General features: G+C 44.9%; 1 protein-coding gene and 1 long non-coding RNA gene across 8 annotated transcripts in view; one reads left to right on the forward strand and one right to left on the reverse strand.

The window, feature by feature from the left end:
• Positions 1–646: 646 nt before the first annotated feature.
• TMC6 (transmembrane channel like 6) overlaps positions 647–25,681 on the reverse strand; it is a 28,657-nt gene continuing 3,622 nt past the window's right edge. For 5 of the 7 annotated variants that reach the window (XM_081184853.1, XM_081184854.1, XM_081184857.1 and 2 more), the window contains 20 exons: positions 22,431–22,562; positions 20,208–20,332; positions 18,317–18,448; positions 18,022–18,180; positions 17,229–17,334; positions 16,706–16,799; positions 14,273–14,527; positions 13,996–14,192; positions 12,668–12,812; positions 11,675–11,830; positions 11,032–11,204; positions 10,496–10,577; positions 9,431–9,528; positions 8,907–9,002; positions 6,873–6,948; positions 5,955–6,088; positions 4,318–4,494; positions 3,382–3,460; positions 2,443–2,521; positions 647–1,115 (listed from right to left, as the gene is read on the reverse strand). In XM_081184853.1, coding sequence (XP_081040979.1) covers positions 2,465–2,521; positions 3,382–3,460; positions 4,318–4,494; positions 5,955–6,088; positions 6,873–6,948; positions 8,907–9,002; positions 9,431–9,528; positions 10,496–10,577; positions 11,032–11,204; positions 11,675–11,830; positions 12,668–12,812; positions 13,996–14,192; positions 14,273–14,527; positions 16,706–16,799; positions 17,229–17,334; positions 18,022–18,180; positions 18,317–18,448; positions 20,208–20,332; positions 22,431–22,486 — 2,397 coding nt within the window. In that variant the 5' untranslated portion in view covers positions 22,487–22,562 and the 3' untranslated portion in view covers positions 647–1,115; positions 2,443–2,464. Of the gene's footprint in view, positions 1,116–2,442; positions 2,522–3,381; positions 3,461–4,317; positions 4,495–5,954; positions 6,089–6,872; positions 6,949–8,906; positions 9,003–9,430; positions 9,529–10,495; positions 10,578–11,031; positions 11,205–11,674; positions 11,831–12,667; positions 12,813–13,995; positions 14,193–14,272; positions 14,528–16,705; positions 16,800–17,228; positions 17,335–18,021; positions 18,181–18,316; positions 18,449–20,207; positions 20,333–22,430; positions 22,563–22,788; positions 25,167–25,681 lie in introns of those variants that run through there. The other 2 variants (XM_081184859.1, XM_081184856.1) reach the window with 2 other exon arrangements.
• LOC308582080 lies at positions 2,482–2,895 on the forward strand. Its single transcript, XR_014005479.1, has 2 exons — positions 2,482–2,543; positions 2,678–2,895. It is a non-coding gene; the product is annotated as an uncharacterized lncRNA (long non-coding RNA).

Here is a 25,681-nt window from a genome sequence, read left to right on the forward strand (position 1 = left end):
TGAAGGAGGTGACACTTTGAAAGTTTAAAAATAGCCACCCCTCTCATCCTTTAAATACCTGATGGAATAAAAACGGGGTGACTAATTTTTAGATGGTTAGGACAGAACCAATCTGGGGAGTTTCCTTGGGAAGGTATTTTGAGCTAAGCAGTGTAACACTGCCGAGAAAAGAGCTTTAAATGTCCAGGAAATGGTCCAGAAGCAATGGGGGGGGGGGATCAAACTAAGATACATTTAAACATAAAAGTACATTTAAACTAAGGAATTTTGAAAAAAGATGGTGGTGATCTGTTATATTATCATCAGCCATAATCTATGCTGTTTTTCCGACAATTATTGTCTCTCAAAGCTACTCAGATCAATAATAATAAAAAATGTACTGCCAGCAGGCTCACAAACCAGGGGAATAGCAAAAGAGGAAAGGATGGGGCAGGGGGGGGGAGGTGAAGGAGGGAAACCAAATCTTCACAAGTAGAATCACAGAATTGTAGTGTTGGGAGGGACCCTGAGGTTCATTTAGTCCAACCCCTGCAATGCAGGAATATGCTGCTGTCCCATACAGGGATCGAACCTGCCACCTTGGCATTATCAGCACCAAACTCTAACCAACTAAGCTATCCAGGCTTCATGAACAGCTGTAATTAGGTAGTTTTTCAAAAGAGAATGTTTTTAATAACATCAAATCAAGATGTCCTGGTAAAAATGGCATCCTGCCAACAAATGTCTTACAATCTTCTTATTGTGCTTCTATGGCCCTATAAATCCACTGTGCAAAGCCCAAAAGGGCCATTACAATTCTTAAAAATTCAGTGTTTGGTTCTTCTCTTTTAAATATCGTTAGTTTCTGTATGATTCAAGTACTTGGGTCCAGCTCAAGGAACATTTCAATTTGCCTGTTCATGGAAGCTGGAACTGCCAGCAAATATTAAGAATTGATGTTATTGGGCTGAAGATGGATGAGATTCTCATGATCTTCTGAACACAGAGAAGCTTGAAGGCAGACAAGAGGAGTCCGACATTTCCAGCAGCACGGGCTATTCCTCAGAGCATTCCTAGAGCAGCCGACATCAATCCTCCGTCTCACAAGTTCATCTTGCCCATCCACGGATATACTGCTGGATTGAAAGGGAAATTTCAGCTGCCATTGTTATTAGAGAACTGGTTTTATTTTTACAATCAGAATAATGGTCCTAAGTATGCACCACTCAGCAACAACACCTATATTTTTCAGTCCTTCCTTTTAGTGCTCTTTTACGTTCCTCACTTACCAGAATGGCTGTTAGTAACACACCCTCCACCTCTAATCTTGCTTGTAAATTATTGCCTTGGGAGTGTGCTGGGAAGTGAACAGAAGAGCTAAGAGATTGCCAGCATCCAAGGACAAACAAGATGCAACAGTGGCACAATCCTGTGTTAGTGGATCATGCCAAATTCCTATTAAGCAGAGTGGTGGTAATTTAAAATGAAACCTAGGCGATTCTCCCACCTGCTCTCCTCCCAATTTATTTTTGGCAGGCACTGTTTCTGATGGAAGAAAAAAACAACTTGGAGAAAAGTACAGGCAGAGCAAGAGTTCAGCACCCTCCCACTTTCCTGTGCTGCACTTTAAATTGCTCCCCTGCCCTGTTTCATAGGAAATTGATAGCAATCCGATTCTCTCCAATCTGCTACCATCATATCTTGCTTGCCCCCAAGGTCCTGCAATTTACTTCCATCATTTTGATTTCCTAGTGAAATACATTTTCAAAAATGGACTGCATTTCCTTTCTCTCTGTGTGTACATATGCATACATTAAGCAGTAACAGGAGAGAGCGCTGCAACACAGCCAAGCTTGTCTCATTACCAGTCTCTGCAGATTTTTTGCTTATATAAAATCCACACATAAGCAGAGTGAGGGGGGGGGGAGTATGCAAAGCTCTTGCCATCCTCATCACCTCCCAGAAACTGCAGGGCCAGTCTCCTGTGTTCATGGAGGCTCCCTGCACAATTCAGGACAAGGGAAGATTCAAGGTGCTTTGATGCATCATTCAAAAGCACCCTGCCTGCCAGGCACAAACTGCACAGGCAAGAAGCCACAGGCTATGTGGGCTTAGGGGTCATCGGGTAAGCAGGAAGCAGAGGGAGAGGAGAAAAAGTTTCCTAATATCCAGCATGTTTTGGACCTCTCGGGTCCTTCATCAGGAAGTTACAAACTTCTGTTATACTGTCTCCACGTTCCTTTTACAGTACCTTATTCTCCTACCTTTTTGCTTCCTCTGCCCTGCCCCATTAGCCTCTGCTGCACCTGCATGGGCTCAGTGTAAGGTGTACACCAGCTTTGGCTAAGGCACTAGTCCATTATGTATGTGCTACCCAGCCAAGCAGCTTGGCAGCAGCATCTTGTCAGTTCCATGGAGCTCCTCAATAGTCTTACCTCACCTTCAACTGCCCCAAAGTCTTACCTCATCTTCAGTTGCTGCATTCTCATTTCCCATATATAGTATGAAGCTTCTGAATGAGAAACATCTTGTCTTCCCCTTCCTGGAACGTTAGAGACATTAAGGTGAGTTGCAGGAAAGTGGCTTTCTTGAACAAATGCTAGTGATGTTAGGAATCTATATAAAAGGTTGAAACAAATGCGATCTGTGCTCATTTCATTCAGCTAAAGAAACGTTTCCATTTGCCTTTCCGTGGCAGCTGGGATTGCTTGCAATTGGTAAGAATGGACGTTCTGGGACTGAAGGTGCATGAGATTACTGTGAAATTTCCTGAACGGGAAGAAGCTTGAAGGGAGGCAACAGGAGACTGACATTTTCAGCAGCATGGGCCTGTTTGCCATTCCTGGAGGGCTTAAAATCTATTCTGCCATCTTCCAAGAAGCATTTCAGGCAGATAATAAAAGTTTGTAATGCCCATTGCTTTTTCCTAACTGCTGTAGGGGTCTACTGCAAGTTTAATCTATTTATTATTAGTGAAGTGTCCTGCCATTATGACTAGCACGATTCATGCAGACAAAGGGACTGTTCACAGCAGGAACCTAATGTGGAAGATGCATCTGTAGAATTTTGTATACAAGCACTTTGCGTGAGCACACACGTATACACAGCCGTCTTAAGAAATATCTTTCAATGGAAGCTAAGAAACCAAGTATGCTTCTATTGCACTGCTTTTCACCACAGGGGAAATAATCCTCCATTCATTCATTCATTCATTCATTCATTCATTCATTCAGGGAAAGAAACAGACTGCAGCCCATTTGCTTTGGTTCCAATAAATTCCAAAAACTAAGGGCCCAGTTCTTAAGGCCCCACTCAGCATGGTACTCATATTCTCTGACAAAGCAGGAATTACCAGCACTTTCAGGTCTCGGAACTACGCAGGAGAAAGCAGACTCCACTCACATTGGCAATCTGCTCCTTCAGCAGGGTAATGATTTTCCGCTGACCTTTCACCACTTGGAAGTTGAGGTAGATCACAGCTCTGCAAAATCACAAAGGCGCGGGACAGAATGAGCACACAGAGATGTTAAGCGAGAAATACGCAGAAGAGTAATATGCATACCAGGGATGTGGAACAGATTGGTGACAGAACTGATGTAACATGGTCTGCCCTCATACAGAGAAGAGGGAGGGCACTAAACACTTGGGATCCATTGGGCAGTCAGAAATCCTGGGTGTTGGCACATCTAAGACACTCCTTCCCATGAGTATGTTGGTGCCTCAGCCTCTGACAGCTTTGAGATGCACATTCCATTAGGTATGGATAGCTGGACACAGAAACGCCCCAAAATTTCCTTCTCTGGATTGCATCGTAATTGGATTACGTAACACAGGAGTAACTAATGTGGTGCCCCTCCAAATGTTGTGCAACTTCCATCAGCCCCAGCCAGGTGGCCAGTTGCCACAGACGTTGGAAATGGGAATCCAGCAACAAATGCGAAGGCCACCAAATAGGAAATTGTGGTGGCGTTGGAACAGCATATGGCATCAACAGTGGTAAAGAAAAACTTGAAATGTGCAGGTTATATTAACAGGTTTAGTAAGTTGCATTAGTGCTAGCTTAAGAGGTACCCCAGCTTGATAAGGGGAGGTGTCCCACAGTGGAAGCCATCAACCTTTTACAGAAGAGAACAGCTGATGCTACTGAAGCTGAACTATGCTGAGAACAGGGCACACAATCAGCCTTCCTTCCAATTATATCACAGGTTGAGGTATATGCCATTCCCGGTAAACCCTGTATGGTATTCACCAAACCACTTTGATTTTTTTGGGTTGGGAAGGGAGAAACCATCTATGGCTTTCTAAGCTTAGATAAATAACAGAGTCTTTCCAACTTACAGCAAAATTCCAGCAATCAAAAACAGGAAGAAGCTATTTTGGATCAGGTGCTGGTGGATCCAGGTAAACCAGGTGAGGTTTGGGTTGGATTTCTCCAGCTTCAGAACCCAGGTCTTCCCAGACTCATAGATGGTCTCGTGGTCTCGGAAGGGTCCACATATCTTAGATGGTTTCACTCTGGATGGACAAAGAGCAGCTCAGCATCAAAGAGCTATTCAAAAGACTGTTGCTCTACTTGGCATACAAAAGCTACACACCTAATCATTTTGTTTTTACAACATTTATACAGCATTTTTCAATAATTTACAAAGCCATTTGTAGCATAAAAATGTAAGTTCAAGGGTGAGTGTCACTGATTATTTGGCCAAAATGACACCACAAGAGGGAGATACCAGCAGGCTTGAAAAAACCTAAAGGTTTGCAGAAATGCAAAAACGAAACAACCTTTAGACAGAAACCAAAACAAAAGATAGCCGAATAAGAACCGAGTGTGCTCAGCAGCCATGGAATGCTGACTGACTGACTGAGTTAAAGAAAACAATAGAAAAATGGGTGGGAGGGGAATGGAATGGAACGGAATATCATGCAGAAGACCATGGCTGACTGAACAGGAGTACTCCACTCTGCAACCTTTTACTGCAGGCCCCACATGGGTTTAACTAATAACTGATTGTGTAAATGTCTGAATATTCAGCTGCCTGCAGTAGCTAGAGGCCCCTTTTCAACTACAAGCAACTCCCCATTTATGCACATTCAAGGCACCCACCACCGCACATGCACGCATTACAGCAAACCCAGAAGTGGCCCAAAAAGGGGCAAAAACAGCAAACATGGCGCAAGAACAGAATCTAGCACGAGCCTTGGCAATTGTGATCCCAGAAACACTTGAACTGACCTCTGCGGCCTATGGAGAGTTTGAGCATGGAGGTTTGGAGGGTCTTTGCAGACTTTTCAATAGTGCTCCCAATATTCACGATTTCACTAAAGCGTGCAGCGCCTCAGAACGTAACCCCCACATAAATGGGGAGCTGCCTGCATTTCTCTTATATGCCAATTTGCACAAAGACAAGTTTTTAATATGTTATCTATTATGTACCATACCATAATTTATTTAGCAGTATCAAAACAGGTGCGCATGTCTGCCAGAATGAAAGCAAAAATCCTTAATTATGTTTGACCCCAAACCCCATATGGAAAGAGTGGTTTATAGTATGTCCTGTGAGCAGGATGCCAAATGCAAGACTTCTGACACATTCTTCAAAGGAACAGCAATAAATTGTATGTTTAAAAAAAAGCAGCACATCAGAGGCCACCATGACAGCATGCTCACCAGCATCAGAGAAGTCGTTCAGACTTTAATGCCTTGATGGTAGGCTAGTGTGGCTGCACTAGTGCTAGGTCGAAGATGAGTGAGGGAGCAATGCAGACTAGTAACAAGGTGCCTTTCAGGTGGGCATGGGGACAAGCTTTGCAGTAGAATGGAAAGCTCAAACGGGCAGGATGTTTTGATATCAGATATCATGGGTGAGAGAACTGGAATTAACAGAAGAATAGCAAAAGATCCAGCAGTCATAGCATTCCTCCAACACCCGGAATGTAACTGCAGTCAGTTACAACTGAACAGAAAATCTACTCACGCCCAGATGGTGTAGGAGAGGAATATGGAGGCACCCAGGAAAGAAGGGAAGCACAGCAAGGTGATGAAAATGGTGCTCATGTGAGATGCACGCCAGGGTTTACTGGGAGACTGGCAATTTCTCATCAAGCTGGTCTAGGAGGGTGGAAAAAATACACATTTTAAACTAGCTTATTCACTCTCCTAACAACAGCAACTTCTGAGTGGGACCTTGGGTTAAGAACGTAATCCGTTCTGGAGGTCTGTTCTTAACCTGAAACTGTTCTTAACCTGAAGCACCACTTTAGCTAATGGGGCCTGCCGCTGCTGCGCGATTTCTGTTCTCATCCTGAAGCAAAGTTCTTAACCTGAGGTATTATTTCTGGGTTAGCAGAGTCTGTAACCTGAAGTATCTGTAACCTGTGGTACCACTGTATACTGTATACTGAAGAAGACTGACCACAGCAAGCACTTTAAAGGGCAACGTGAGTCTAGAATCTTGCAGAAAGAAAAGCAACCCAGTGGGGAAATGGCCAGTGGGAAAAGCAATAAGCACCCCTTCTCTCCCACTGCTTTTCTGCTCAGAATTGCACCTCCCAAGGCTGTTTTTCATTTAAAAATGGGGGGGGGGAGGATTATAATATAATACACTTATATACACATGCATTTGACTCTCAGCTTCTCATGACTGATAAGAGTACAATCTAGGTTACTTCCCGCTGGTCAAGGACCTCTGTCAGGTTTCCATTTCCTTTAATTGTCTTCGGGACAGAGCGAAGGCAGTCTGGGAGGCAAGTCCACTCAGTGTGATTTGCTAGCTTGTCTCCACCTCAATTTCTCTGTCCACAAAACTTCCATAAGCCAACCCTCTGCTAATGCATGTCGCCTCAGTGCAGTGGAAAGTGCATTAGTGCCCGTTGGAGATGGGCAGATAAATTACCTTCTTAATATAGAACAGGAGCAGCAACTTGAAGATTTGGACAACAGGGAGGAGTGGGGCAAAGAAGACTCCCAGCCTGGGCGGGGGGACAAAAAGGAGAGATCAGTAGTTTACTTACGCTGAGCTTGTAAACCCCTGCACATTTTTGCACCAGAATCTCAAATTATGCAACCAGAATCCTGTGAAGTATTTTACATTATTCAGTCTAGTTTCTGGCTTTTAAAGGAGGTGGAATTCTTTAGCAGTGTCTGAAAGAAATGAATGCACAGAAAGATTGAAGGTGAAGATGGATGGGCTACAAGGGGTCCATGATAAGGAGCTGTGCTTGACCTAGAGGCTCCAGCCCATTGCATGTTTTTGTGGTGTGGCGATCCTATTTTAAAAGTTTGAATGATATAAAATAGGGTAAAAATACTGCAAATAAACAACCAACAACAATTGACTATGCTACCACTCAGTGGATTTGTAACTGGCTGACTGACCGAACCCAAAGGGTGCTCATCAATGGTTCCTCTTCATCCTGGAGAAGAGTGACTAGTGGGGTGCCACAGGGTTCTGTCTTGGGCCCCGTCTTATTCAACATCTTTATCAACGACTTGGATGATGGACTCAAGGGCATCCTGATCAAATTTGCAGATGACACTAAACTGGGAGGGGTGGCTAACACCCCAGAGGACAGGATCACACTTCAAAACGACCTTGACAGATTAGAGAACTGGCCAAAACAAAGAAGATGAATTTTAACAGGGAGAAATGTAAAGTATTGCACTTGGGCAAAAAAAATGAGAGGCACAAATACAAGATGGGTGACACCTGGCTTGAGAGCAGTACATGTGAAAAGGATCTAGGAGTCTTGGTTGACCACAAACTTGACATGAGCCAACAGTGTGACGCGGCAGCTAAAAAAGCCAATGCAATTCTGGGCTGCATAAATAGGAGTATAGCATCTAGATCAAGGGAAATAATAGTGCCACTGTATTCTGCTCTGGTTAGACCTCACCTGGAGTACTGTGTCCAGTTCTGGGCACCACAGTTCAAGAAGGACACTGACAAACTGGAACGTGTCCAGAGGAGGGCAACCAAAATGGTCAAAGGCCTGGAAACGATGCCTTATGAGGAACGGCTAAGGGAGCTGGGCATGTTTAGCCTGGAGAAGAGGAGGTTAAGGGGTGATATGATAGCCATGTTCAAATATATAAAAGGATGTCACATAGAGGAGGGAGAAAGGTTGTTTTCTGCTGCTCCAGAGAAGCGGACACGGAGCAATGGATCCAAACTACAAGAAAGAAGATTCCACCTAAACATTAGGAAGAACTTCCTGACAGTAAGAGCTGTTTGACAGTGGAATTTGCTGCCAAGGAGTGTGGTGGAGTCTCCTACTTTGGAGGTCTTTAAGCAGAGGCTTGACAACCATATGTCAGGAGTGCTCTGATGGTGTTTCCTGCTTGGCAGGGGGTTGGACTCGATGGCCCTTGTGGTCTCTTCCAACTCTATGATTCTATGATTCTAAGGTGCAGATGTGCAGCAGTACCTGAAAGACTGTGGCAGCGGAGATTTAAAGGAAATTTAAAGCTTTCCTGCTTCAAAGTGGTTAATTAGGATTGTTTAATTTACTGCTGGTCTTGATATTTGTTTTAATAGGATTGCTATTTGCAGAACCTGCAGCTCGAAGGTAGAACAAGATGCTTTGCATGCATAAGTCCCAGCCTTTTTCAGGTAAGGCTGTGAAAACCTTAGACAGCCCCTGCCAGTCAGTGTAGACGATATCAAGTAGGTGGTCCAGTGGCCTAATTCAGTACAAGGCAGCTTCCTCTGTTAACATATGTCATTGCACTAAAAGCCACCCTGAGCAGCTCACATGAGACAGGGTGTAGATGTTTTAAATAAAATGTATGCGATCTAAAGATCCTCCGCCTTCTTCAAAAACAGTTTCGTGCTCTTATCTGCAGGGTGAACAGAACATAAGACTTTAACATGAATATGGGAAGGGGAAAGGCGTGACCCAGCAAAAAAATGGAAATGGGCATCTCTCACCAGGTCAAGGTTTGTCCATAAATGAGCTCCAGAACATTTCGAGCAATGTCAAACTCAGGCCTCCGCTTACTCTGTAGCTTCTTCTCCAAAATAACCCTGAGTAGTAGTCAGAGAGAGAAAGAGATTGGGTTGTATCCCATGAAGTCATTGCACAAGGGGGACAACTTCTGCTCACATCTGCTCTGAGGATTCCCCAACCCTCTGGAGCAGATTCTGTGGGGTGTAGGGGAAGGAGATGTTCCATTGTGCCCATTGAAGTAGTTCTATTTATGCAATGACTTTACTGGATTCAACCCAGGACACAGCTATACAGCTGCAGATACAATGTTATAAGTGCATTATACAAATGTGACACTAGATGGTGCTGGTGAGCTTATGGCAAATTCAATATATTTTTCAAAACGCCTTTTTTAAAAAGCATTTTTGTATATGTCTAGATTCCACCCCAGTCAGTCCGAACTGCAAAGCAGAGCTTTGCCAGAGTAAGTTTTGGCATTTGGGAAAGGGATTGGCCTGATAATTACCTCCACATCAGCTCTGCGAAGAAGGTGTCCAAGAGACAGAAAATGAAATCCATCACCACCAAGCGGTAGAGTTCTTGCCCCACAAAGTTCTCCCAGCACTGTGGAAAAATGGGCAAAATGGAGAGGTGTTTATCTTTCTGGAGCTCTTGGCCAGTCAGGTTCTTCTGTCTGCTGTTGCTTCAGACATCCCTAGCAACAGAAGTTGAGTCCATCCCTGTTTTGTGCAACGTGCCAGCAAAAAGATGACATTTTGCCTCTTGCTTTTGAAGGGGCAGGGCTCTATTTGCTGCAGGTTAAAACAAGGGAAAGCAATGCCAGCCTGCCTTTGCTGCAGCCGGTCAACTCTCCTCCTGTTCCACAAGATCCTTTGCATTGTTCCAGTTTTAGCATGTTCAATGAACGGATTTAAGAAACTAATGTTTGGCATAAATAAGGTTTAAAAGGTTATTCAAAGCACCAGAAAAGGTTTCCAGCTGCAAAGACCTTTCCCCTTTCTCATGAGCTATTTGCTGGAAATTATGAACCATCGGAGCAGGGGGCGGGGGGGATGTCTTTGTTCCAAGTACACAAAGCCACTTTTTTGTGCCTGGCTTGGTTCAGTATGATAAAACAGGCATGTTTAGCCTGGAGAAGAGGAGGTTAAGGGGTGATATGATAGCCATGTTCAAATATATAAAAGGATGTCATATAGAGGAGGGAGAAAGGTTGTTTTCTGCTGCTCCAGAGAAGCGGACACGGAGCAATGGATCCAAACTACTGTACAAGAAAGAAGATTCCACCTAAACATTAGGAAGAACTTCCTGATAGTAAGAGCTGTTCGACAGTGGAATTTGCTGCCAAGGAGTGTGGTGGGGTCTCCTTCTTTGGAGGTCTTTAAGCAGAGGCTTGACAACCATATGTCAGGAGTGCTCTGATGGTGTTTCCTGCTTGGCAGGGGGTTGGACTCGATGGCCCTTGTGGTCTATTCCAACTCTATGATTCTATGATTCTATGAAAACCACAGAAGACCAGCAGTTGCTGGAAACGTCCCAGCAGCAGCTTCACTTGCCACAAATTCACACTGACCTCCATTTCCGAAGTCGTCTCTTTCCTGCTCAGCCAGTGATAACACAGCAACCCTAAGATGACCATCTTCAGAATTAAGTTCCTGAAGACAAAAACAAAAAGAAAGAAAAAGAGGAAAGGAATTTCCTAAGAAACATTATTCTGAGGAAGAAAATTGTTTCCAAGTTAGATCGACTAAACCCACCCACTCCACCTCCAATTGCCAGAAAGTTACCTGGAGAATCTGGTCACATCCATAGCATGCATTTAAAGCACATGGCTCCCCCCCCCCCCCAGATTCCTGGGAGATGAATTTGTTTAAATGGGTGCTGGGAATTGTAGCTCTGAAAGGGGTACACTAGGGCTCCCAGGATTCTTTGGCAGAACCCATGTGCTTTAAGTGTGATCCACTTAGTCCTTCTGCTGGCAGGAGTAAAGAAGGAGGGGAAAAGCTATCACCAGCACATTCAGGCAAGGAGGACCAATGCCAATACCTGGACACAAAATGCAGAGGAAGCAACATGCTCCTCTGTTTCAGCTGCTAGGCTCTGTGTTACCTGCAGATGGCGACATACACCTCTAGGACAGGAGATTCCTGCTTCTCCCAGGCAGCCAGGAGGTTGTATATGTAGGGGATGAGCAAGTTAATCAGAGACACCAATAGAGGCAGGGCCAGGAGCAGGGCTTCTTTGCGCATGTAGTTGCTTGTCAAGAGCTTCTCATGATGAACCTACGGAAGTGGTGCACCGTGGGTTACCTGTTCAATTCTTATTAACTCCCCACATTTAATGCAAACAGAGCTCTAGATTCTAGGAACGGGATATAATTATCACAGGGCCTCCTTTATGACTATCACTGAAATCACAACTTTCAAGGTGGGAAATTGCAGGAGAAAATAATCTACATCTGCCTGTTTATTGCAGTGAAAAGTGGCCACCTTTCATGGAAGAAACAAGTAGAAAGCTGGCACTGTTGTACTACAACTCCCATCACCCCAGGCCAGCAGGGGATGATGGGGATTGTAGTCCAAGAACATCTGGGGACCCAAAGCTGGGGAAGGCAGGCCTGATGTGAGCCCAGTGATGGCCTCTTTCCCCAAAGAGGCTAAGGAGTCCCTGCCACAGACCCAGAAAATCAGAGATAATGCTTGCTGCCAAGAACACATCAGGCCCTTAGATGGCAATGGAGCAGCCATCTCACCTGGTAAATGTATATAGAGAAGTAGTGAACTCCTAGGACACATCCCAGAACAATGCCCAGAGATAGAGTCCAGGCTATCAGTAGGATTGCCAGCCTCTGCAGTCTCTTGCACAGGTTTAATGGGCGAGACCTGGATCGCCGCTCAGCCAGACATTCCTGATAAAGGAAAAGAATAAAAACAACCACCTGAGTGATACATGAGGACAGGGGCTGCAACATGACTTCCTAGTTACGTGGCCAATCTGCATTTCTTAGGGGTAGGCAATATACCCAATGCAAAAGGAGCCAGCACTAAATCTGTGGGAGAGGCACCTGGGAGTTCAAAGGAATCAAAGAGTGTGACTGTAATCTGCTCTGTAATATGGGGAGGTTATCTGTACAAAAGAGCAGATCAGACCTGTTGTTGTCATCATAGGATTGTAGAGTTGGAAGGGACCCCCAAGGGTAATCTAGTCCACCGCCCTGCAATGCAGGAATCACAGCTAAATGATCCCTGACAAATGGCCATCCTAACTCTGCTGAAAAACCTCCAATGGAGTCCACCACCTCCTGAGGGAGTCCATTCCACTGTTGGAACAGCTCTTACTGTCAGAAAGTTCTTCCTGACGTTTAATTGGAATCTCCTTTCTTGTAACTCGAAGCCATTGGTTTGGTCCTACCCTCTGAGCAGCAGAAAGCAAGCAAACTCTATCTTCCATGAGGCATCTCTCAGGATAAGTTTATACAGTTTGGAGAGGTATGAGCATCATTGCATAGATATCGCTGCTGTACAAAATGCCTTGTTACCTTCTCATTTCTAGCTACCCAGAGTGGCTGCGGCAACCCAGTCAGATAAGTGGAGTACAAATAATAAATAATAATAATAATAATAAATAATATCATCCTGCTGCATGGGATCTCAAGTGTCCCATCACTCAGCCTTCCCAGGGAGATTGGTTTACCCACCAAGCTTGTCGCATTTTCACAGCCTGAATTGCCACATTCAGTACTTGCCTTCAGGTGAGTGCAGATGTTTTCACTCTGAAGTCGGACGGAGCGTTTCTGGATCACCTTGTAGTCCCAGGCACAGAAGACTTTGATTGCCAGGTCCCCTGATGCACTGTCCACACGGTAGCTCTCCCCAAAGGAGTGGGACATGCTGCGAAGAAGGGAGAAGATACCATCAATCAAGATTGCTTGTGTTAGAAATACTTTATTTAAATCAAGTCCTCCAAGCAAGACCCTTCATGATTATTTTTTTCATTTCTTAAAGTTATTTGAACTCTTTCTGATACCAGATTGTTGACCATCTGGCAAAAAAAGAGAGAGAGAGAGATTCTGACACTGCCTGAGTTAAGTAAGTCTCATCATGTTCCATGGCGCTTACTCCCAGATAAATACGCATTGGATTGCAGACCTTAAAACAGATATTATTAGTGTTCACATGTCATAATAAACCATAAGTGCTTGGGACCAGTTTACTTGCAGGGTTGTCTTACTTTATATGCCCACTCAACTACTCTGACACTGTTGTAGCTGCCACATAATACTCTTTCTGCAGTTCTGAGAAATCCATCTTATAACACGGTAGCAACAACGCTTTGAAACTCCCTGCCTATTGACACCAGACTGGCACCTTTGCTGTGCTCTTTTTGGTGCTTGCTTAAATCATTTTTGTAAAATGGTGACGTGTTTTAATCTTTTTAACTGGTTTTTTTAAAAAATAATAATAATATTTAAAGATATGTTTTATCTGTTCTATTGATAATTTCTTGTAAACTGCTTACAAAACTGCAGATTTAACAAAATATGTTACTATTTAGACTTGCAATATATGCTATCACATTTGAATGACAATTATGAACCCTTCTTGATTGCTTTGTTGCTGCTGCTGCAATCCTTCCCCATCCTGGAGGCCTCAAAATGCTGCTGGATTGCAATTTCCACAATCCCTGACCATCAGCTCTGCCTTCTGGGAATGATGGGGAGCTGAATTTATAATTATATGGTAGGATACCTGGTTGGAGAAGGTTGGGTGTACCAGACTGCAGCAAAAAAAGGAGTAAGAAATACTGATGGGAATGAGGAAATGTTATTTGGAGCCCAACACCCCTGTCTTCCCCAGAGTGGCTGGGGAAACCCAGCCAGACGGGTGACGTATAAATAATAAAAATATTATTATTTTCAGGGAACTGTAAAAAATCAGAAAGGATGCAGAATATGGAAGATACCTAGACATTTTCTAAATGCAACCAAGAAGGAAAAACAAAATGAGAATGTTGAGGACAGGTCCTGTGTGAGAGAAAAAGCAAAGAAAATTCCTGAAACCCGTATCATCTCACCTGTACACCAGCAGAAGGCAGGTCACAAAGAAAGAGACGCCAGTGGCTAACACATAAGCCAGTGGCATATTGTATGGCAGATGGACAGGCCTGCCCTGCCTGCAAGTTGTGCTGCTGTTAGGGCTGAATGCGCAGGGGTCATTCAGTGTGAAGTTACTGTAGTAGCCATAATACATCAATGTGTGATTGAAGTAGCCCTGCAAGGAGAAGAGAGAAATGGTTTCCAGTCCTTCAAGCGCTTTACCCTTTGCCCAAGTTGTATTTGACAAATACTTACCGCTCCAGTGAGGGGCTCAAGCCCCATGAAGGCTTTGCTGTTGGGTGTGGTAGGAGGGTAAGCAGCCTGCACGGCAACCACAAAGACCAGCAGGAGCAGAAACAAGAAGAGATTGAACATGAGCAAAGTCTTAAGGAACAGGAAGTAGGAGAGGATGCTGGACCCAAAGCGACCGCTGATCTGCTTGAGGGAATAATGCCAGGGCTGGAGGGTGTGACGGAGGGACAGAAGGCTGTACCAGAGATTCCGGAACCCCTGCAGAGAAAGCAGCCTTTGATCAGAGAAGCCCTTCAGCTGAAGAGATGGTAGCTTTCAGCAAGCCATTGATTGGGGTCCTACAGGTGTGTTTCACCAACACACAGTTAAGCAGATTGTTCCATGTCCTGGTGAGGGTCCAGGTCATGTGCAAAAGGACAAGGAGAGGGAGGAAATCCCCTTGCATTAGTGCAACTATTTAGTTGACCCCCAAGCACCTGAGCTACATTGGACTAAGCATCCAACCAACCCTGTTGGACTCCTTCTTGTTGGCCTTGGCAGGATAAGTAAAACCACTGCAATCCATTGTGTCATTGTGTTCCCAAACTGTGGTCTGCTAGTTTCATTCAGGGGGTCTGCTGAGCACCTGTGAATTTGTGGTTGAAGATGGGAGGTGCCACATCAATCACATTGGATATTCGTATTAATTTTTAATCATATTTTCATTGCTTATTTCTTATATTGTGTTTTATCGTATCACCCTTTGAATTCTATGGAACTACAGCTGCCACAACAGGCAGAAAATCCATTAAGTGGTCCCACCAAGACCCTCAGCCATTTTCAAGTGGTCTGTCGGGGGGGGGAGGGGGGAGAAGTTTGGGAGCCGCTACATTACATGAAACATGCAGTCACAGCCTTTTTTCAGCAAACCACTGGGCCACAATCTGTGAAGTGTGAATTACAATGTTCTAGCTCACTGGGGTGCGGCACAAATATTTGCTTTGCATGTGGCACAGTAAGAATGTCATAAGAATATTAATTGCCTCCTCTCCAAGACCAGCTTGGAGCCGAACATGGTGCCTTCTCAAAATGCGAGCAGAGCCAAAAATGAACTTGTGTTGAAGAGAAAACTGACATAAGTCTTCCATTATCTATTTACTACATTTCTATCCCACCTTTCCTTGAAGGAGGTCAAGGTAATGTATATGATTCCTCCCCTCCCCCGAAAAAAAATCTCATTCCCACAACCATCCTGTGAGGTAGGTCAAGCTACTGGCCCAAAGTCACCAAGAGAGCTTCATGTCTGAGTGGGAATTTGAAGCCAGGCCTTGAGTATAACACTCTAACGGCACTAGATGAAACTTAGAAAGAGGCTCCTAAAACATTTTAATGCCTTGATGGCATTAACATAAACTCCGTAACTGGCAAAAGCTGGGCCGAAGCCTTCCATAGTTATTGTCTCAAATCCTTAAATACCCCATGGATTTCTTAGAAGGATTCTGATGGATATTTCCACAGCTATGTAAAGAAGATTCTGGAAGCCACACTTCTTCTCAGAGAGGCCTCTGAGTCTGTTTTTCTCCTCACAATATAGATATACTAATGGAGTGCTTGGGAAGCTGTTATATGGACAAATGAGGGATTTCATTAATTTTATGAAAGGAATTGGCCTCAGTTAGGCAACCTTGCTGATAAAGGGGAAAGGAGCCTATATAGAAAGGGTGTTGGTAAAGTTATGCCCTCATTTAGCAGCACCTTCAATGGGTAGAAGCAGAGATTCTTCTCTCTTTCTGGGGGCAGCTGGTGGTGCCAAAGCAGGCTGACCTTTCCAGGGCTACTTCTACAGCATACATTTAAATCAGTTACAACTTTAATAGTCACAGCTACCTCCAAACAAATCCTGGGAACTGTAGTTTGTTAAGGGTGCTGCAGGTTGCTAGGAGACCCCTATATGCTTTGCAGAGCTGCAATTCCCAGAGTTCACCAAGAAGAGGGATTGATTGTTAAACCACTACTGTGGCTCTGTGAGGGGAACTGAGGTGTCCTAATACCAGTCAGCACCCTTAACAAACTACAGTTCCCAGGATTCTTTGCGGGAAGCCACAAACCGCTGCTTGGGTTCCGAGATATTCAGGGGAGGCCTTTCTCTCAGTCCCGCCATCCTCACAGGCACACTTGAAAGGGACGCGGGAGAAAGCCTTCTTCCAGACTTTGGCACTCTCTCCCTAGAGAAGCTAGACCTGCTCCCTCCTTGTTGCCTTTCTTTTGAAGGTGAAGTCTTTCTTATTGCAACAAGCTTTTGGGAACTGACTGTGTTTAAGGAAAGGGCTGGTGCTATGCTGTTTTATTGTTAATTGTTAATTATTAATAATTAATAATAATAATAATAATAATAATAATAATAATAATAATAAGGTATTAAAGGACTATGCAGGGCAGGTGAAGTTCATGACTTACTATGATGATGTGGTATTTAAGCCGGCTGCAAAGTGACAAAGGAGCTCTTGTCTTGGGTTTCATCAAGGTGCCAGAGTACCCACTTGATTCCTGCCTACAAAGGGACAGACAGAAGGATTTTTATAGAATCATTGCAAAAAGCTGCTTTTTAGATGTGAAGTACGAGCTCCTCATGTCGTTCAGCACACTCACAACTGCTCCCTTGATTGCATTAATAATAATAATAATAATAATAATAATAATAATAATAATAATAATAATAATAATTTATTAGTTATACCCCGCCCATCTGGCTGGGCCTCCCCAGCCACTCTGGGTAGCTTCCAACAGAATATTAAAAACACAATAAAAGATCAAACATTAAAAACTTCCCTAAAGAGAGCTGTGTTCAGATGTCTTCTAAAAGTCAGGTAGTTGTTTATTTCCTTGACATCTGGTGGGGGGGGGCATTCTACAGGGCAGGCGCCACTGAATCTCATTCCTGCCCATTTTAGTAGTGCTGAAATGGCTTAAAGGCACTGACCTCAGCTTGCACTTCTCGCCCAGGCTTAGAGGCATTGTTCTCAGCATGCTGATGCGCTGGCTGGCTGGCAGGCTCCGGAGTTCTTTCACCAGCAGGCTGCGTTTGTCTAGGGAGGGAAGTATACAGGATGTTTAAAGGCCACTGCTGGAGGAGGTAAACCCAGCTGAATTTCCAATGGCAGGCATTTTGGCAAAAGAGAGAAAATGTCAAAAAGAAAAAAAGAAGTACCTTCTCGGCTCCCCTTCCTTACACATTTTGAACTGGGTATTAAAAAAAACAAGTCATACAGAAAACAAGAAATAAACCACACACTGGATTCTGCAGCTCTGGAAAAGTATTTGTTCCATGGCCCTTCCTGGCAAGGCTGACCCTGTGCCTTTTCTTGAGACAGGGCCATAAATGATAATGCCACCTTGAAGGGCTACGGTAGTTGGTCTTCTGAGCAGTCATTGGCCTGGAAAGGTATTCTGCCCCACCTGCTCTGGTGAAAAAGCCCAGTTGTTCTAATGATGCAAATATTTGGAAGGGTGAACCATATGCACAGAACAGCGACCATGAATTATTATTATTGGAAGCTTTTAATGTTTGATGGATCACTATATTTTAATATTTTGTTGGAAGCCACCCAGAGTGCCTGGGGGAAGCCCAGCCAGATGGGCAGGGTATAAATTATTATTATTATTATTATTTCCCTAAAATGCTCATCACTCAGATAGCTGCACAATGAGTACACGGCCCCTTCCAATTTCTTGCCAGAGTGTGCATCTCCCCAAGCTTTCCATAGCAGACTTACTATCCTCTTCCTCGTGGCTGGAATCCAGGTCTAGATCAAGCTGCCGGATGCTGGGCCGCGCGGAGCGGGACACTTCTTGAAGAGGGGCGCGGGTGCTCTTCCGGCGCAGCCGGGCAGTGCGGTTACAGTACTGGGAGATGACAGCTCCTCTGCTGCGGCCTGCAAGAGGATGGGAAAGAAGATAAGAGGAAGGCTCCTGGTCTGATACCATGGAGAACTTTCAGTCCCTATCGTTTGTGCCCCACGCTGAAAAGCCTTAACTCTGAGACTTCCTTGCAGGCTTGCTCCAACTCACCAATAGTTCGGCTGGGCATGCTGGCCAGGATGCGCAGAGTGGCTGAGGAGAAGTCCGGATGTTCTGCCATCTGTCCTCGTGCCTCCCAAGCCTCAGTCCGGCGGGGAGGAGAAACCGTGTAGGCCAGATTCTCTGGAGGGAAGGGAGGAACAAAATGATTTTTACTGCACAGTCTTGGGTAGGGAGGTGGAAGGGGTGTTGCCCCATTGGAGCAGGGATCCTCCTTACCTACTTTTCATTTCCAGTTCCGTGCATGCTCCCTCGTTTTAAATAAAAGCAGCGCTTCTCGAACTTTTAAATACTTTGCTACCACTTTTGAACTTATTGTGCCTTCTCTCCCCAACCTCAACTCAGGACCAACCTTTCGTTCCACAGCAGACTTAAGAACAAACGTTGAATCAGGCATACGACCCATCTGGTCCAGCATTTAATATGAAAATCTTTAATGAACAATAGCATTTTCTGTGAGTATTGCAACACTCCAGTTCTGCTAGTGCAACAGACTTCCATTTGCACAACGGAACTTCCTTCTTCTCTCCCCTGAAGGCCCCAACCACTTGCCAGAGATGGCAAAAATTAGGTGCACTAATAGAATGTACTTATTCATAGATATGTGAAACTTGTATGCATGGTACAGCAATTATGCTGCCTTCCTGATGGTCTGAGACATTGCATTGTTGTGGAAACCCATCCTTGCATTGGTGTGTGTGTGTGTGTGTGTGTGTGTGTGTGTAGGTTCTTTGGTTTCTACACCTTTTGAGTTCTCCACAGCTTCAATGCTGTTAACAAAGGAAGCTTCAAGGAGCCCTTGGGAGATTATTATAAATTAAATTAAATGGCACATTTTGTCATCTAGGCTGAGTCGTCTATACCCCTGGCAAATCTCCCCCAGTGTTTCTTGCCAGAGGCTTCCGAAAACACATGAAGAGTGAAATTAATATTCAGCACAACAAAAAAGCAAAACAACAACAACCTGGTGTTTTATATAAATCATTTTACAAATAAACAAGAAAACAAAACAGCTGAAATATGTGGAAGTTCTTAAAGCACACAATTCCAAAATTCTCTTATCACTATGTCTTGGAGACATCTAAAGTTTCTGAGTAAACAGAACAAAACCAATAGTATATAACTTACATATAACGGTACACCTCAGACCATTTGAAGGTCTTTGTCATGGTAGCAATGCTCTCGTCTTTGAGTGCTGTAGCAATGTTAGCTGTATAGTCTCCCTTGGAAAGAATATTATACAGTATTATCCAAAGAACAGACAGAGCTGTTTCTACTGTATTTGCCAAAGTAACTGAATTTTGCTTTGGGTAAAATTCACCGGCTTCTGCAAACCAGTGTGGGGCAGTTGTTAAGAGGCCCAGGCTAAGGCTAGGGACACCAAGGTTCAAATACCCACTCAGTCATTAAGGTCACTGTCACCATGTCTTAGCCTAACCTACTTCGCAGGGTTGTTGTAGAAGAAAGAACTGGCTGAAAATGGAATAATAAAAAAGACGTGAAAATATAACAGTTTGTTCTCATTCTACTTTCACTACATACAGATCAGATTGCAAAATCAGCTTCTCTGAAATAAAACAATTCTGATTAGCTGTAGCACTCCTGCATTTTAGTGGAGGCTAAAATGTTCTGAAATTAGGACGCTGTGCATTTAGCAATATCTGTCAACCCTGACTTGCTAAGTGAAAACTTAGAAGCTACATCAGAACACTTCCCCAGGTTTTTCTCCTGCTCTACAACCACATTGGCCTCTGAGGAAAAGCAGAATCAAGAAAAATTACTTTCACCACACAAATCACACTCCATCACAGCTATTTCCCTGCAGCAATCAGAGGGATGATATCCACCCAGCAGTTCTCAACACTGAGTCACATTGTCTCACCTCTGCCTCTGGGAGCCAGATTCTGCATCTCCACCTCCTCCTGTTCAGCCAGCCAGCTCTGCTCCTCGATGAGCCGGTGGAAGGAATCGTGCACAGCACCTTCATCGTAAGGACTTATGTCCTGGCTGTGGGGGAACAGAGAACCAGGATCCAGAATTATTCATAGAATCATCGAATGGTAGAGTTGGAAGGGATCCCGAAGGCCATCTAGTCCACCCCCTTGCAATGCAGGAATTTCAACTAAAGCATTAAGCTGGTGCATTGCCTAAGAAGACAGCATCCTAACTCCCAACTGGATCCATGTGTAGGATAATGCTAGGAGTCAGATGTATATAGAGCCTAAGAATAGAGATGTCCCACAAGGCAGTGTTTATTATCAGTCATCAAAGCAGTAACTGTGGACCACCAGTTTTAGACACAGGTCCTCCACCACAGGGACGTGGGTGGCGCTGTGGGTTAAACCACAGAGCCTAGGAGTTGCCGATCAGAAGGTCAGCGGTTTGAATCCCCACAACGGGTGACCTCCCATTGCTCGGTCCCTGCTCCTGCCAACCTAGCAGTTCGAAAGCACATCAAAGTGCAAGTAGATAAATAGGTACTGCTCTGGCTGAAAGGTAAACGGCGTTTCCGTGTGCTGCTCTGGTTCGCCAGAAGCGGCTTAGTCATGCTGGCCACATGACCCGGAAGCTGTACGCCGGCTCCCTCGGCCAGTAAAGCGAGATGAGCGCCGCAACCCCAGAGTTGGTCACGACTGGACCTAATGGTCAGGGGTCCCTTTACCTTTACCTCCACCACACCTAAGGCAACAAACCTAAGAGAGGGCCTATGACAACAGTGAGGAATGGCTAGGGGAGGGGAAGCTCAAGAGGAGCAAGGAACTGCTGCTGCCCCCAGCACCTGTCACCTGAGGGGGCTGCTTCACTCTACCTAATGAAAAGGATTTTGAGAAGTGCCTTAGTTCAGAGGCAAGATTAATGAAATCTATGTGTACCATTTCCCTCTGCTTGCAGAGCCCATAGGTGCACAAATCCTGTACCTCTAGTTTCCCAGTTCCAAACTTTGTCATTTGTACTGCAAGGAACTGTGGAACTCATTGCCACATGGTTCAACCATGGGAAATAGAATATCTTTCATCAAAAGATCAGACAATTCTTATGAAAGGAAAGGAACGTTTTAAAAGTTTAGGTAGGGTGATCGGCATCCTTCTGTTGTTTTGAAACATGCTAGGGATGTATGCAAATTACATATGTGGTGGAGTAATCTATTATTGCTCTGTGCAGTTAGCCGTAGGCTTCTCTCAACTTGTGCACAGCTGAATAAATTTTGGAGCCAAGGACTAAAATAGACCACCTGCCTGTCCCAGTAAATTTTTTCTCGTGCCATTAAAGAAAGCTTGCATTCTGCAAACATAGATGAATCAGAAGAACTTCCCAATATTCCATCACATGTGTGGTCTGCTTCACTGTGCGCTGGAATCTATCCTCCACAATGAAGTAAATCCCTCAGGCCCCATCTTTTGAACAAAAATGTCCAATTTCCAGGTATTTGTAATAGTTGGCATGTCCAGAACTTTGTGCATGCCAAAGTTCAGCTTTCGGGGGGGCCTGGAAGTATCCTTGTGGTACATTTATTTGCCCCCTGCTTCTAGGGAGAGCCTTGGAAGCGCCCCCTTCGGACTTCTGTGGTTATCAGGGTACCACATTTCAACTTCCTAGTTACCAAGGAAGTGGTGTAACCAGCTGGGTTCTGTTTTGCGCACAAGAGAGAACAATCATGTCCTCTTTCAGACTTTCCCCGTTGCCAGGTTAGTGCTTCTAGATTTCTGGAAATATCTTTTGAGTCTTCCATTTGAAGGGAAATAAGGCATGAGTGACTAGGATGCCTTGGAACAGGAACACAGGAAGTTGCCTTATACTGACTCAAGTCACCAAACCACCTGTCCCTCTAGATCAGTTTTGTCTGGGACCCTCCCAGCCCTACCTGAAGATGCTGGGGATTGAACATGAGACCTTCTGCTTACAAAGCAGATCCTCTACCTATTGAGTTACGTAATCCCTTCTCTAAAGCATTACACAGATACCAAATTTCAGGATGAAGACAATTTAGGGCAACAAAACAAAACAAAACCCCATATTGGCAATTTCAATACCCCCAACACCATGGAGTTAATGAGGCCCAAGTGTATTTACATTAATTTATATCATTTAAAATACTGTCACTCACCTGGCAGCCTCCCTATTCTCGGTGGCAGGAAAGGTGAAGGCCACCGTGTGAGACATCTTGTCCTCCCTCAACAGCACCAATCACTTGCCTACTGGTTTGCTTGCCTCTTCATGGTTCAGTCTGACGGCGTTTCTAAATGCAAGTTAGAGAGGGATCCCGTCACCGATGAGCTGCTTCTGCTGAGGTGGCCCCACTTTGGGTCTCAGCGCTGCTACACTTGAGATCACAAGACTTTTGAGGTTAGGATGACTGATCTGGCTTAATCCTGTTGACTCCCACAGACAGCAAAGCTAGGTCTGGAGTTATGAGCTGCCTCTATGCTACAAGGAGGACCACAAGACCAGGAACGCAAAGCTACCTTCAACTCCCGCTGCAAGACTCTTTTAAACAGAAGGCAAATGTCTACCGCCACAGCAGCCCAGTCAGCTAGGAGCAAAACACTGCAAAGAGGAAGGAAACGGAGGTCGAGACAAAGGCTGCAATTCAGCATGGTGCAGTGACCTTGCTCTGTATTTCACCACTGAGATAACACACACACAGAGCAGCAGATTCCAGGACAGTCAGAACTCCACCCGCTCCGGGGCGAAAAAGAGTGGCTTTCTCCATTCTCTTGACTGAAAGGGCAGGGGAGCGCTTCTCATGAACCCACCCACATGCAGGTGTTTCTCATACATCCGCCCGCGCTGCTCTGGGAGCAGACAAACTCACTAAAGTTTATTTTGACTGCCTCGGCCTTCATCAGACTACACCAGCTGTCGCCACATGTTGCCAGGGAGATAAGGGGGTGTGTGTTTTTTGCAGTTCAGTGCACAAGGGCTGCTTGGCTTCCAAGGGATAAGGAGAGCCTGACCCTGACATTCTTAAGGGTGGAGAGGAATAGAAGTCCCTCATCAGCACTCAGAATTTAGGGGTCAGCAAACTTTTTCAGCAGGGGGCCGGTCCACTGTCCCTCAGACCTTGTGGGAGGCTGGACTATATTTTGAAAAAAAAAATATGAACAAATTCCTATGCCCCACAAATAACCCAGAGATGCATTTTAAATAAAAGCACAGATTCTACTCATTTAAAAACACCGGGCAGGCCCCACAAATAACCCAGAGATGCATTTTAAATAAAAGGACACATTCTACTTATGTAAAAACACGCTGAGTCCTGGACTGTCCGCAGGCCGGATTTAGAAGGTGATTGGGCCAGATCCAGCCCCTGGGCCTTAGTTTGCCTACCCATGGATTAAACAGTTCCCTCACAAAACGCCTCACTTGCTTCAGTGAACTGAGAACTACAGCAAACAAAGCAGCTGGTGCTTCCTGCCTGACAGGAAACACCAGGAACTCCTGCTCCAGGTTCCAGGAAAAGTCTGAAGCTTTTAGGGCACATGGGAGAATGAAGGAAATAAATGACTGGATGCCTGAAGTGTGTTTTACACACAAGATAAAAGCTGAGCATGGCTGCGCATAGTTCTGACGTCCATAGCCAGGAAATCACTTGGTTCATCCTGTGTCGCTCGGTTCAGGAGGAGTTGCAACATATTTTTTGCTTTGAAGGAGGTCTCAAATTTTAGAGCCTGGTGCAAGGGACACCCGTTATTTCACAAGCCTACATCAATACTGCAGAAGAAAAACAACAACAGTGTAGTGCCCTTACTTCTTGAAACTGTAACCCCGTTGTTCTAAGTAAGGGCGAGGGAACCTGTGGCCCTCCAGACGTTGTTGAACTATTATCTTTCATCAGCGTCAGCCAGCATGAAATATGGGCAGGGATGATGGGAGCTGGAGTTCAGTAACATCTGGAAGACCAGAGGTGCCCTCAGTGCTAGACCACAACTACTATGATCCCCAATCAGAGACCATGATGGCAGGTGCCAGCTACAGGTTGCCCAACCTTGTTTGGAGATGCTGGGGACTGAACCTGGGACTTTCTGTATGCAAGGCAGACGTTCTACCACTGGGCTATGGCCCCTCCTCAGACCATCTGTGAGAGATATTTATTATGGGAATGCAACACTCCCATGGGAACGTTTGTTAGTGACTCATCTCACAGTCAGGAAGCCTTCCTTAAAAACTGAATTTATTCTAGAGCATTCCTAATTATATGCTGACCCCACTTATTTCTCCTCACTCTGTTGACATTTTGGGCTCTTTTAGGCTTTTTCTATGTGGCAAAAGTTGTTCTGTCTTCTTTTCATTTTGGCCTTCCATAGGCCAGAGCCATCTTACCATGCCTCCACCCAGAGCTTCCAAGCTTCCCTCACATTTACAGCTCCCTGAACCACCCTTGGGCCTTTCTTTTGACCTTGCTTAACATTATTCATCAACTTCTCTCTTTTGGCTAAAGTGGGAATTGTATTAGGAGTACTGATGGAGGCAGGTCTTACAGTAAAACGCTATGCTCCTCTCCTTCAAGTAGCCCTGAAAGAGATTTGAGCTAAAATGTCCAGGAGCTGCGTTTTAATAATGAAGCCTGCAGAAAGGAAGTTGACTGGCTGACCTGAAACCTATTGCAAAGATAACGTGAAACTTAACAACGTCCCATACTACTGCCCTGGCTACCTCCAAGAACAAGCCTGAGGAAACCTTGGCCCCAAGTTCATGCTTGCTAGGAACAACCACTGATCTTCTGAATTCCTTATCAGAGCAAGCAGAAAGGTTTAGCCCTGTATAGTAGCTCAGCAATGGTGTCTGATGCAGATTGGTATTGTTGGAACACTTAGAACTCTGCCTCTGTACACACTACAGTTATACCTCGGGTTCAATAACCTTCGAATTCAGCGCGTTCAAGTTGCGCTCCGCGGCAACCCGGAAGTAACGGAGCGTGTTACTTGCAGGTTTTGCCACTTGTGCATGCGCACTCAAAATGACGCCATGCACATGTGCAGAAGCGGCGAAAAGCGACGCGTGCGCAGACATGCCGTTGCTAGTTACGTTTGCTTCCAGATGCGAACAGGGCTCCGGAACGGATCCCTTTCGTATCTAGAGGTACCACTGTATTTATTTAAAGTACATCCCACCCCTGCCAAGAATTCTGGGAACTGTAGTTCATCCCTCACAAAACTACAATTCCCATGTCCCTTAACAAACTATAGTTCCAGGGATTCATGGGGAACTTTAAATGTGTGGCATGTATGTAAACCCCAAGCTTTAAACTCTCTCGCTTCTCACCAGAATGCAGGGGGCCAGGCAGCTGGTACAGCAACGATGCAACAAAAGGCATTTGTTTGCCCAGTCGTGGCTGCCAACCCTTTTCCTGCCCCC

The sequence above is a fragment of the Podarcis bocagei genome, assembly GCF_964188305.1.
Source record: "Podarcis bocagei genome assembly, chromosome: 2".
NCBI lineage: Eukaryota > Metazoa > Chordata > Lepidosauria > Squamata > Lacertidae > Podarcis > Podarcis bocagei.